At 53.3% G+C, this 12,070-nt stretch overlaps 4 protein-coding genes across 4 annotated transcripts; 2 read left to right on the top strand and 2 right to left on the bottom strand.

The window, feature by feature from the left end:
• Positions 1–230: 230 nt before the first annotated feature.
• Positions 231–519, top strand: N7459_000008 (Aldolase-type TIM barrel; the record flags this gene model as incomplete). Its single annotated transcript, XM_056939193.1, has 2 exons — positions 231–248; positions 289–519. 2 exons carry the CDS (start codon positions 231–233, stop codon positions 517–519), a joined length of 249 nt encoding a protein of 82 aa, XP_056803473.1.
• Positions 520–2,142: 1,623 nt separating this feature from the next.
• N7459_000009 (MFS transporter) lies at positions 2,143–3,981 on the top strand (the record flags this gene model as incomplete). Its single annotated transcript, XM_056939194.1, has 1 exon — positions 2,143–3,981. The coding sequence occupies one exon, from the start codon at positions 2,143–2,145 to the stop codon at positions 3,979–3,981; it is 1,839 nt and encodes a 612-aa protein (XP_056803474.1).
• A 988-nt stretch (positions 3,982–4,969) lies between these two features.
• Positions 4,970–6,205, bottom strand: N7459_000010 (putative 3-hydroxyacyl-CoA dehydrogenase; the record flags this gene model as incomplete). The annotated part of the gene is made up of 3 exons (XM_056939195.1): positions 4,970–5,680; positions 5,754–6,073; positions 6,145–6,205. The coding sequence occupies 3 exons, from the start codon at positions 6,203–6,205 to the stop codon at positions 4,970–4,972; spliced, it is 1,092 nt and encodes a 363-aa protein (XP_056803475.1).
• A 1,291-nt stretch (positions 6,206–7,496) lies between these two features.
• On the bottom strand, positions 7,497–10,594 carry N7459_000011 (uncharacterized protein; the record flags this gene model as incomplete). The annotated part of the gene is made up of 7 exons (XM_056939196.1): positions 7,497–7,634; positions 7,691–8,333; positions 8,386–8,569; positions 8,624–9,470; positions 9,562–9,923; positions 9,979–10,420; positions 10,487–10,594. The coding sequence occupies 7 exons, from the start codon at positions 10,592–10,594 to the stop codon at positions 7,497–7,499; spliced, it is 2,724 nt and encodes a 907-aa protein (XP_056803476.1).
• Between the last annotated feature and the right edge of the window lie 1,476 nt (positions 10,595–12,070).

A 12,070-nucleotide genomic window follows, 5' to 3' on the forward strand; every position in this document is an offset into this window, starting at 1 on the left:
CAAGACGCTGGGGGTGTACTTCCTATACTACTACAATTTGATCAGCACTGCGAGCTCAGCGCTTTCGGCAGACGACGACAGTCCTAACCCCTCCTCTTTTCTCCCGTGGAGAATCTGCTCGACGTCGCAGGAAGCGATAATAAGATGATCAAGCGACTACTCACCCTCTTCATTTCACCCGGAAGGATCTTCCTCGACCACACCACATCACAACGTCTGCACCAACAGAGATGGGCGCTCATGCCGATGTCTGGTCTCAGCCACGCGTCCCTCCCGCCAAGGGTCTAGTGTCCAGCTGTCGCCTTCTTCGACCGTGAGAGCGACTCCGTGGATCTCGCCTCGCAGTATTTCACCTACCTCTCTCAAACAGGCCTGACGGGCTTGGTGATGTTGGGAACCAATTCCGAGGCCGTTCTCCTTGCTCGTCAGGAACGGTCTCAGCTCATTGCGACAGCTCGTGCTGTAGTCGGCCATGACTATCCGCTGATAGCAGGCGTCGGAGCACACTCGACGAAGTAAACCCTCGAGCTCGCCTAGGACGGCCAAGGCCCCGCTGCCTGTGGTTTTGTACAACTTCCTGGGTGAATGCAATGGAGTAGATATGGATTCGGAAACTATTGCGGCTATCGGGCGGGAATCAGCCTCCTCGAATGCCCGAGGGGTTCGCCATATTTGGCGGGCCATCGGGATTCCTTATTGGAGGCCTTCCTGCTGGTAGTGCCGGGTGCATTGCGGCATTCGCCAGCGTGTTCTCCAAGGCCGCCACTTGTTAGCAAAGCACGACAGATGGCTATGAGACATTGGACGAACAATGGGCAGTGCCTCGTGTACATAAGGAACAACAAATTACACCATGCATATACTGTGTCAGCTGGTGATCAATCCATGGACCCCACCTCTCAGCTATATAGGGGGGCAATAATAATAATCTCACGTATCTGAGGAGGCAAGAGCCCGTTATATATCGATGACACTTACCATCCATATGCAATGCAAGCAAGTTCAGCACAAACCCCCACCCGCGTTGCATCGGCACTTATGAGCACCTGTCGAGTCTATAGTATATTAAGGGGTTGGTGTTTTTCACGGAACCTGGCTTCACGTAAGATACTCAGGTGCACGCTATATATGCACGTTCTAACTTGTATAGGTCAAGGCCAAATAGGTACGCTTTCCCTCTCGCATAATTTACCCAAGCAGAGGAATCCCAGGAACGTCTTAGGGCCAGTCGGCTGGGTTCGCCTTACCGAGGGTAGGTCTCCATTTGTGCACCTTTATACATATACATATACATACATGTACATGCAGCCCCTAACCGGGCTAGTAAGCGACCACGATGCAAGGCCAGACCGTTCTCCCTTCAAGCCGAGGCACTTCAAGAGTTCCACCAAGTCAAATCGGACCACTGGATCTGGATCATATCATCAAGAAAAGTGCCACAGCGGGACCTTTTTTTTTTTTCTCATCCTTTTCAGAATTGAGCCTCGGTAAGTGGGACCTTGGCCCTTCTCTTGCCTGGTGCCAGCAAGACACCATGGGGCCGTCGCACCCTCCGAACCACCAATACAGTACTGTAGGTCACCCAGCGGGGCCTTATCGAACGCCCAAACCATGGCTGATCGGGCCGAATGATTGGCCCGACTCTCGGGACGGCTGCAAAAGCTCTGCAGGCAGATGGCCAATCGCCGGTCGGGACAATCGCCCATTCTTCGCGGGCTCCGCTTTATCGCCCGGTCACCCGCGACAAGTCGGTGCAATATCCTGTATCAGGAGTAGTGCAAGCCCGCTCCGATGCATTCCCCCTTCCCTGACCCACCCTGACAAGACTAATACCTGGATGCACATACACGACGACTAAGTAATATCACGGCGCCCCCTGAAACAAGTAAAGACTCCGCGCGAATTGCCCGTGGTTGAGTAATCGCCGCGAAGGGAAACGTATAGAACAAAACCACTCGATCTCGCCCGGACCATCACCCGTTTTCTTCTCTCGGAAGACCTTTGACTTTCGATCCTCGTGCAACACCTGCGGATCGCTGCACGACTCGGGCCTCAGACTTGACTTCGCGGCTCCAAAGCCAAAGAGGTCTGCGTAGCCTCCGTCCAGCCAACTCTCGGATCGTGGGTCGTCGTCGTCCTCAAATGGCGACGGAGGCCCCCCCGGCCCAGGGCAAGAGCCCCTCGAACCTCCCACAGTCGATTCCCTTCTGGCGATTGGTGACCCAGCCCGGCGCGGTCACCCAAGAGGTCATCGACCATCACTATGACGGTTCGGGTACTGCGGACGATCCGTACGTGGTGCAGTGGATGCCCAAGGACTTTCGCAATCCGCTCCAGCTCAACGTGTGGATGAAATGGTTCGTCACCATGGTCGCCGCCCTCGAAACGCTGGTGGTCGCCCTGGTATCGTCCGCCTATACCGGTGGTATCGTGCAAATCGAAGAGCAATTCCGAGCCACGACCGAAGTGGCCACTCTGGGCGTTTCCCTCTACGTGCTGGGCTTCGCCTTGGGACCTTTGCTGTGGGCTCCAATGAGTGAACTGTTTGGCCGCCAGATCGTGTTCATCGGTACCTACTGCGGGCTCACGATCTTTTGCGCCGGCACCACGGGCGCAAAGAACATCCAGACCCTACTGATATTTCGCTTTCTGGCCGGGGCTTTTGGATCCTCCCCCTTTACCAACTCGGGCGGAGTGGTTGCCGATATGTTCGTGGCTCGAGAACGAGGACTAGCGCTGTCGGCCTTTGCTCTGGCCCCCTTCTTGGGACCGGTCATTGGCCCGATCGTCGGTGGCTTCTTGGGAATGAATGCTGGGTGGAAATGGGTGATGGGTCTGTTGACCGTCCTGTGTGGAGCGATGTGGTTTATTGGTGCCGCGTGCAAGCCCGAAACCTATGCCCCCGTGTTGCTTCGACAGCGCGCGCAGACCCTCTCCAAAATCACCGGAGAACTATATATCAGCAAACTCGATCTGGATCAAGGTCGTCCGTCACTCAAACAGGCCATGAAGACGTCCCTCTCGCGCCCCTTCGTGCTGCTCTTCAAGGAACCAATCGTCCTCCTGCTATCGACTTATCTCGCCATCATCTACGGCACCCTCTATATGCTCTTCGGCGCGTTCCCGATCGTGTATGAAATCCACCGTGGTTGGAACCAGGGTGTGTCGGGCCTCGCCTTTCTGGGGGTGATGGTGGGAATGTTGGGTGCTATCGCTTATTCGATTCCCGAGAACAGTCGATATGGCAAACTGCTCGCAAAGAATGGAGGCTATGCGCCGCCCGAGGCTCGACTTCCCCCGTGCATGATTGCTTCGATAGCCCTCCCAATTGGCCTCTTCTGGTTTGCTTGGACCAATTCGCCTTCCATCCATTGGATGGCCAGTGTCGCCGCCGGGGTCCCTTTCGGATTCGGCATGGTTCTGGTCTTCTTAAGTGTCTTCAACTACCTCATCGACGCCTATACCATCTTTGCCGCATCTGTCCTTGCAGCTAACTCGTTGCTACGGTCTCTGTTTGGCTTTGCATTCCCGTTATTCACTCAACAAATGTTCACCAACTTGGGTATTCACTGGGCATCTTGTATTCCCGCGTTCCTGGCCTTGGCCTGCGTGCCTTTCCCATTTATCCTATACAGGAAGGGGTTGGCGATCCGCAAGTACTGCAAGTTCTCGGCCCAGTCGGAAGCGTTTGTCCAAAGCCTCCTGGCGACGATGAGAAGCGCTGCAGAGAACGCGCCCAAGCCTGGGGGATCGGGCGAGTCGGACGAGGCGATCACGCGTGTGCCTACTTCAACCGACGAAGTGGAGATGGTTGCCACCAACGCCGGGACCAAGGAGGGGAATACCGTGGAGACACATTCGGTCCATCAATCCCTTTCACGTGTGTCCACTCATACATCCGGACGATTGCAGCGGGTTCCCAGCTATGATGGGAACCCATACAATATTGACCGCGTGCACACTCGCGAATCTTTCAACTAGAATTCTGTATATCTTGGCGTTCAAGTGACTAGCGGAGCAGGCGAGGGTGATCTGGCCCCACGAGAATACTCATGCATTTGTGTGGTGTTGTATATACGTCACTTCTCATATAGATAACTAACTATTCCAATGAGTTATGTCATGCTGAGGTCCTTTCAATTGGGGGTTTCGGTTGCTGACGCCCCTGCTTACTGCCAGCTTAGAGCAACGCATGCCCGGAAAAACTCATTGATGTCAGACCGGGTGACCATCCTTGTGACATACCGAGTGTAGCGGGAAGTGTAAAGAGAATCACCAAACTGAGAAGACTGCCTTATGAGACAGTTTTCCGTCTGGGGATGCAGGCATTCCTTTGCTCTGGTCGGAATTCTGTTGAAGTACATATTTCGGGATTACAGTAGATAGGCCATACAACACTCCTTAATTATTATCTTTAGGTTTCCTATCCAGCTCAGCTTTCTCTCATGAAATAGCTTACATAAAACTGACTGTCAGTCTAATACATGTGCCAAGTCCAGGTCTGTTCCCCATCTGGATCGATCCCCAGTCTCCGAGCAGAATGCTATAAGTTTCTCTCTTCGCTCGATATGCTGGTGTCCTGCGAGGCATACATATATACCCACGGGCCGGCATACTCACTGATGATCACCAAGAGGAACAAATTTGATTTTACCCTGTACTGCGTATATCGTCATGTTTTCCTGCCCCGCAGTGAAACAATACCACATATGGGATAGAGAAAGATCAATTGAGTTCAGTCTGGATCCAGGAGACGAATATATAACATAAATAACGATAATTATCAGAGGACTTTGCGGCATATGCATCTATGTATGGTACCTATATATCATTGTGTCCACTTGGTTCGTGTACTGCGAGAATTAATAGTGGCGGAATACTCCAATAGACGTGTTGACAACGTATTCTGAGAAAGAGAATGACGCGTATCAAATAGAAGCCGGTCCTGCAGGGGGTATATAGAACACATCTAATGCACGCCATTCGTGACTCCATTAGTCAGTCCAGTGGCGACTCCATTAGTGTGTTCGGTGGTGTACACGTTGACCGGGACTTTCATCACGCTGTTTCGAATCCCATCCATCTTACTAGTAGGGACTCCGGGAGGCACTCCACTCGAGATGCTGCTCTTTTTTCGGGGCTTCGCAGTCCAGATAGCACCGTCGTCAAGCAGCTCCTGCCCAACAGCAAGTGCCTGAGATGGCCCTTCACCAAGCCACTGGGCCTCGAGCCGATCGATATTCTGCTCAATCTCCCAGGCACGCCCGCCTTCAACGAACATAGATTGGCCGTTCAGAGACTCATCGCTCAAGACGCCGGTAGCAATGGTGGAAACTTCACGAGGGGTATTCATAGGCAGACTGGCCTGCTTCCATTGTTGTTCAATCTTCTTGATGCTGTCGGTTTGCGTCATCCAGGGACAGATGGTGTTGATGCGCAAGTGGTGTTTATAAGGGGAGGAGATGTAACTGCGCAGGGAGCGCATGAGGCCCACCACTCCATGCTTGGACGCCTGGTAAACGAACAATGACGGACTCTCCTTGAAGCTGGATACGGACGAAAAAAGGAGGATGGAGCGATCGGCACCGGGGCCGCGGTTGTGGCGAAGGTAGACGGAGGCGATGCGGGCAACGTACATGGAGCCAAGCAAGTTGACATCCAGCACTTTGTGGGTGGGGGTCTTGAAAGCCTGGTCATTTCCTACAATCCCTACGAAGACCAGAGGATGCGTGCCTGCAGTCTCACAAACTCACCTGTCGGATCGTCTGCAGGGTCAGGCCAAAATCGAACCAATTGCCGATCTCTAGGATGCCAGCTGCAGAGACAACATGGTCGATGCGCTTGTAGGTCTGGAAGGCCAAGTCAAACAGAGCCAACACGGACTGGTAGTTGGTCACGTCGGTGGCCTGGAAGATTGCCCTCGGAGGCTGGTCCTCTTCTGCAGGGTGGAACTGGTCACAGCACTTCCTCAGCAGATGTTCGCCAGTGATGTTATCCAAGTCACCAAAGCAAACGTTGGCACCACTTTCCAAACATTGCTGCACCAGACTGGCGCCGATCCCGTTGGCACCTCCTATGAGATGTCAGAAAGCCGACTAGGAACACCCCAACAGGACGGGATGGGGCGGGAGCAGGAGGACCGACCAGTGATGAGAACCACTTTATGCAGGAGGAATTCGGAGATCTGAGGGATGTATTGCGACATTTGAGGGGGGGTGGGGACAGTGAGATCGTGGTGGGTCAAAGGAAGATCAATTGATCAGATACGACCGGACTGAGAAAAGGGTCTGAAGACCAGAAACAAGCCGCCATTTCGAGTGAGAACGAGAGGGTTGTTTATATATGTCAATGGAGGGCGATTGGCTTGTGCTGAAGGGGGGAAAATGCCTCAGGAGACCGAACCAAGAACCGGATGGAAGGGGGAATGACGAAATGGCATCATATTTTGCCCGTGCCATAGTTATACGACGATGCGATGCGTTGCGGGGGAGGGGACGTACTTCAGCCGAGCGCCACTAGGAAGGGAAGGGGTCGGCGATGGCAAATCAACAGTCTCATGGGCTGTCTCTGACTCCAGCGATCGACATAGGGCGATGCGGGGGGGACGCGAGCAACGACGGACGTGTGTACAGCCGGTGCCGGTGCCGATAGTCCAGATGGTAGGCACAGACCGTCACACGGAAGAATAGGATCTCGCCAGCGCGGGGTGGCTGGATTTAATGCGCAATCGGGGTATCGATGTGGTTGACGCTGCTGATCTTCCGAGGAGCTCGAAGTATTCATTGGCGGCGCCAGGCGCATGCCAGCCACTGGCCGGGTCGGATGGCTGTACTCCGAGACTTGAGACGGCGGTGGTCATCATCGCTGCAACGCTCGAGTGCCTCGGAATTGGGGCCTGGATGGAGCCTAGAGACCAAGGAGATAAGGAGGTCCACAACAGTCGAGAGGAGAGGGAGACATGTAGGCGGCGGCTGCAGATGAAACGAAGGTCGAAGTCGGTTTTTGAGAACCACACCCTTTGGCGCCGCCTGAGGCTGTCCGCGTTGGTCGTCACGACATGTACATGATGGGCAGCAAGTGATGTGCAATCCTAGCGGGTCGAATACTCCAGGGATCCAACCCCCGGACTGCAGTAGTCTGCAAGCTAACCAATGCCCTGGTGGGGAAGGTGGGAAACGGGATGTATTTGCTGTTTATTGCACTGCCTTCAAAAATCAAATCAATCCAAATCAATCAATGCCAGAGAGCCAATTTGCCAATGATCAAAGTGCACCAAATCATACAACGGGATCGATCGCCCACGTTCCAACGCACAAGATGCCCACCCCGATGATGCAGACGTGACAAAAGGGCAAAAAAAAAAAAAAAAAAAAAAAACTAAATGAGAGACCATCTAGCCACCTTTCTATAACACAACAAGCCCCGAGAAGACATCATCATTATTAGCACAAGGTGAACGATGGTATATACAGAGACCGGGGCGGGTTCGGACCCGTTTAACGCCGGGAGACGCAGCACAGAATGCCGGACTTGCCCAGGAACCAGAGCGATCCAATGAAGCGGAAAATCGACAACCCAGCCGTCGTCCACAGAATAGCCGAGAAGTAATTCGAAGTACGTTTGGTAGAGGTGTTCTGTGAATAGAGGGGGGATTAGCAGCGGCCGGGGCGCTAGAGACGGGTCAACCTACCGTAGTACAGAATCGCGTGATACCGGTGCTGGTGATGCACAAGACGAGAATGAGATTGCTGAAAATCCACAGCAGCACCAGGTTCGTTCGGAAGGCCTTGTACGAATCATCCATGCTCTTGTCTTCCTTCTCCTCGGGTTCCACAAACGGCGCCAGCGCGCGTTTGACTGTCGCCTCGAATTGACTGTCGATATCCGCCTGGGGCTTGTCCACTTCCTCGATGAAGTTCGACTTGGCGTCATCTTTCTTGGTCTGTGCCTCGGGCAAAGCCTCACTCTTGTCCGAACCCTTGGTACCCCACGAGACGTCGTGCCAGTTGCAGAAGGCATACACCATGAGAATGTTAATCGAGCAGGTCATACCGGTGAAATAGGCCCACGAGGAGGTGAACATATGCCAGGGATCCATATATAGGAAACTGGCAAGGAAGTAGATACCGTAGGTCGACACCAAAGCGATCAGGACGATACCACCTCCGCTAGAGCTAAAGAAGGACTTCAGGAAGGCGCCCAGGCCATCGTGTAAACTGAAGTCCAGGGTACCGCCCGTGAAAGCGTTGCCAACCAGGTAAAACGAACAAACGATAACGTAGGACTGACAGATCGAGAAGTACATGAACGAAAGGGTATAGAACAGACGAGACCTAAGTATGTTAGAGTGCAATTCAGCCAGAGTTCTAGATCGAGATGTCTTACCCTTTTGGTCGGTTTCCGAGGGCCAGAATAAACTGCAGCATCAGGAAAAACACGTAGCCATATTTAAGGAAGTTGTTCACAATCGGGGTGGCCTCGTTTCCAAAAGGCCACCCTTTATTTTTGTTCGATGTACTGGGTGTGCCCACGAGATCCATAATGACGGAAGTAGTCAACCAGAAAGAAGCTATGGATGGTCAGTAAGAATCCTAGATATCTTAGAAAAGTAGGGCGACGGTACCAAGAGAGAACCAGGTCATGATCAGACCAACACAGTTGTAAAGCATTTGAACGTGAAGGAACATCAACCGAATGATATTGTGTCCGCTCTTATAGATCCGACCAAAATGCATGATGGCGTACAGACTGGCAGCAAACGAGCCATTGAGCCAGCGACGCCGCTGGGAGATGAACTCGGGGGCACCCTCCGGCACATCAGTTTCACCCTTGGAGGCCTTAACATAGGTCAAATGCCACTTGAAACCAGCCTTGGCCACGAGCTCAAAGCAAAGAATACGGTCCTCGGCCAAGAACATGTTCTTCTTGAAGATATTCATGCCTTCAATACCTTTCTTGCCAAGCTGCTTAGATAGCGTATGATCACCGTGGAAATACTGCTCGAGTGGCCGACCCATGATAGCCCTGTAGCGATACGCCGAGAAGGCACCCGGTAGCACACTAACGTAGCCAAAGGCGCTCTCCAGGGGTTTATCAAGAATATTGGAGATCTTATACTCGAAATTCTGGGCGGAAACAAGCGGGTTCAACAGGTTTTTCCAGCCTTTACCCAGCATAGCGTGAATCTCACCACAAGACCCACCGAGATTCTTGTCGTTGTAGAATGACTCCCATAGGGCAAGTAGGGACTTTTTACCGGGCTTGGTACCGGCATCAATGAGAATCACAACCTCAGGGTTAAGAATACGGCAAAAGCCATTGAAGAGCCAACGGTGGGAGTTGATCTTTTTGCTATTTTTCTGCTTTAAGCAGAACATCATTTGGACGGGTGGAAGGTTGGTAGATTCGTTGCCCTGCGGTCGGATCAATTGCTGGTTTGAGGTGACAGAAAGCTGGGTAGTGTACTCGAACTATTCCGACGTTAGATATCTTTCATGAAGCTGATAACTGCTGAGGTCAAGACTGCTTGGGAGTTCAGCAAGTATTATCGTGTAAACTTACGATGTGTGCAACTGTCTCTCTGCCATCGACGGATCGCTTCATGATGCCATCCTGGTATATACCAATAGTGGCGAGCATATCCAGGGTGTTCTTGTCGCAAGGATCGATACCATCAAAAACCAAGCTCACCACAATCTTTTGCCACGCGGGGCCACCCTTGTTCCAGAACTCGGATCTCTTCAAGTTCACGATGTCGCGGACATTCTGCATAACGCCGTGTAGGGTCCGCGCGGTGAGAACCTTGTCCTCGTTGTAGTAGGTGATGGCGATCAACAGTTCCGTGTGTCGGTTGTACATCGCTGGGCGCAGATTGTAACCATTTCGCAGGGTGAATTCATCTGGGTCGCAAGTAGCCGCCGTGTCTATTATTCCGTCAGCTTGGGCAACTAGCCGCAGAAATTGCGGAGGCACACTCACACCGAAGGTGAGAAAATTCCTCCGGAAACCCTTCTTCCGACTCCCGATACTCTCTTTGGATCGCATTCTGAATCGCACTCGGCACCGGGTAGTCGACGCTCAGCACAGAGCCCTGCACAAGCTTGATTTTCCGCGTCGCGTAACGGCGAAGTCCCGATCCAGGCGCCTGTCGTTGTTGCCAGGCTTCTGATGGAGTTTCTGACATGGGGGATTGAATGCCCGAGCGGCGATTCAGCCCTGGAGTGGAGGGTTCTTGGTATGGGCCATCGGGAAAGATGGTCACCCCGGGATCATGGAGAGTGTAGCGCCGCAAGGAATCAGTCGAGGCATATGGGTCATCGAACGACGCGTTGAGAGGACTTGGCTGGTTCCGGTAAAGGAGGGACTGTTGGCTCTCGGCCTGTTCATTCTTTTCCTCATAGCCATATCCGTGCTGGTCAATCTATCCTATCAGCATGCCCACGTCCATCCAGCGGAAATTTGCATCCACAGTTTGCGGGCCACTTACATCGCGAGGCACAGTGTGCGAATACAGGCTGCTTTCGCTCGCCTGGGGCGAGTGAGCCGAGTGTGGTGAATGAGGGGAATGGGGAGACGTCGGCATGGGGGTACCCATCGTGCACAGCTCCCCAGAAGTCGGAGTATGGACTTCAGGAACGAGGCGGGGAATAAGCAGAGAAGTGGCACGAAATTCAAATGAGGGCGTGTGAATCGTATATTTAGCGGACTTGAACAAAGAGCAAAGAACCTTTGAGGTACTCCGGGGTGGCCGCTAGAACATTCAGGGAGAAGAGATGATGCCAGATCTCCTGGAACGCAGCGGGTAGCCTCGCGGGAGAGTTGTCGGGGAAGGGAAATAGTACTAGGCTGCGAGGCTCAAATGACTGGATGGTGAGCGGCACTGAAGGCCCGAGAAGTGACGATAGGGATGGCGACAATGGCAGTTCACACCAGCTAAAGATAGAGAGGACCTCGAATTCTTTTAGGACCACGAAGGCTGATGCACTAGCATAGCCTGCAGGACAAAGATATTTTTGGTACCGAAGAATTTGATTGGAGGCACAGGCGATGGGGACTGGTGGAAGGGGCAATGAGGGTGGTGGAGGCATCAGCAGGGACCCATCACCATCCGCAGCTGTCGTTCGTCATCGGGCTCGCAGAGGATCCACCGTCGATGGATCCGCATCCGAGACACGCTGGCGGCCGTACAGCGACGTTTCGCCTTGTCCCAGGCATCTCCTGGGGAAGAGGGTGGCCGCCACGTCTGTTCCGTGAGTTGGAGTATAGTAGAATGCGGGTGGCTCACACACGTCTCTAGCGCATGAATCGTTCCCCTTTGGCAGTGTCCCGTGGGTGCGAATTCGACTCTGGGCTCCGAGCTGGATTGCACGCAACATTACTCGTCCATGATGAGTGATGCGGCGGGTCACCAGGCGACGCGTCCTTTAGATTGGCTGAACCGCCGTGGACGGGACCCATTGTAGTCTCCGATCCTCCCAGGTGCCGCATCCCTTTCTCCAGCAGGTGAAATGTATATACCTAGTTACAGCACGTCTGAAACGAGTTATCCCATTGATCCAACCAAACAAGGTTGGCATCATCCTGAACGGGAGAAAGGGGCGTTAAGCACTGCCGCAAGCCCCGGCGTGGCGGCGAAAATTGCCGGGTGACGAAGGAAACGATCGGCCGTGCCTTTCCCCCAAGGGGGGCGGATATTCGATGATTCGACGAGAGCCGGGTTCCACTTGGAGGGTATGGCCCACTTAGCCTAGACTCATTGGACAACGGATTGTTGTTTTTTTGGGGGGGGGGGGAGGCTGGACAGGAGATGGCGTGGCGGGTGTTGTTTAGGCGTTGTTTGGGTGTTGCTGGTGAGGCTTGTGATTGTTGTTCCGGGGCGACCGGGGTCACGTGGAGAATGTGGCCGATGGCTGCCCCAGGCAGCCATTGCACCACTACGTGGATGTCTGATGTCGATCGACGAGATGCACCATCCCCATTGTAGGATTGTTTGGATGTCTATTTTTTGTTTATTCCCTAGCTATTCATACCTAGCAAAGACCCGGCCAAATGCCGGAACCACAGCCTGAAT

Source organism: Penicillium hispanicum (assembly GCF_028827665.1).
Source record: "Penicillium hispanicum strain IBT 35686 chromosome Unknown utg000001l_segment0_segment0, whole genome shotgun sequence".
Classification (NCBI taxonomy): domain Eukaryota; kingdom Fungi; phylum Ascomycota; class Eurotiomycetes; order Eurotiales; family Aspergillaceae; genus Penicillium; species Penicillium hispanicum.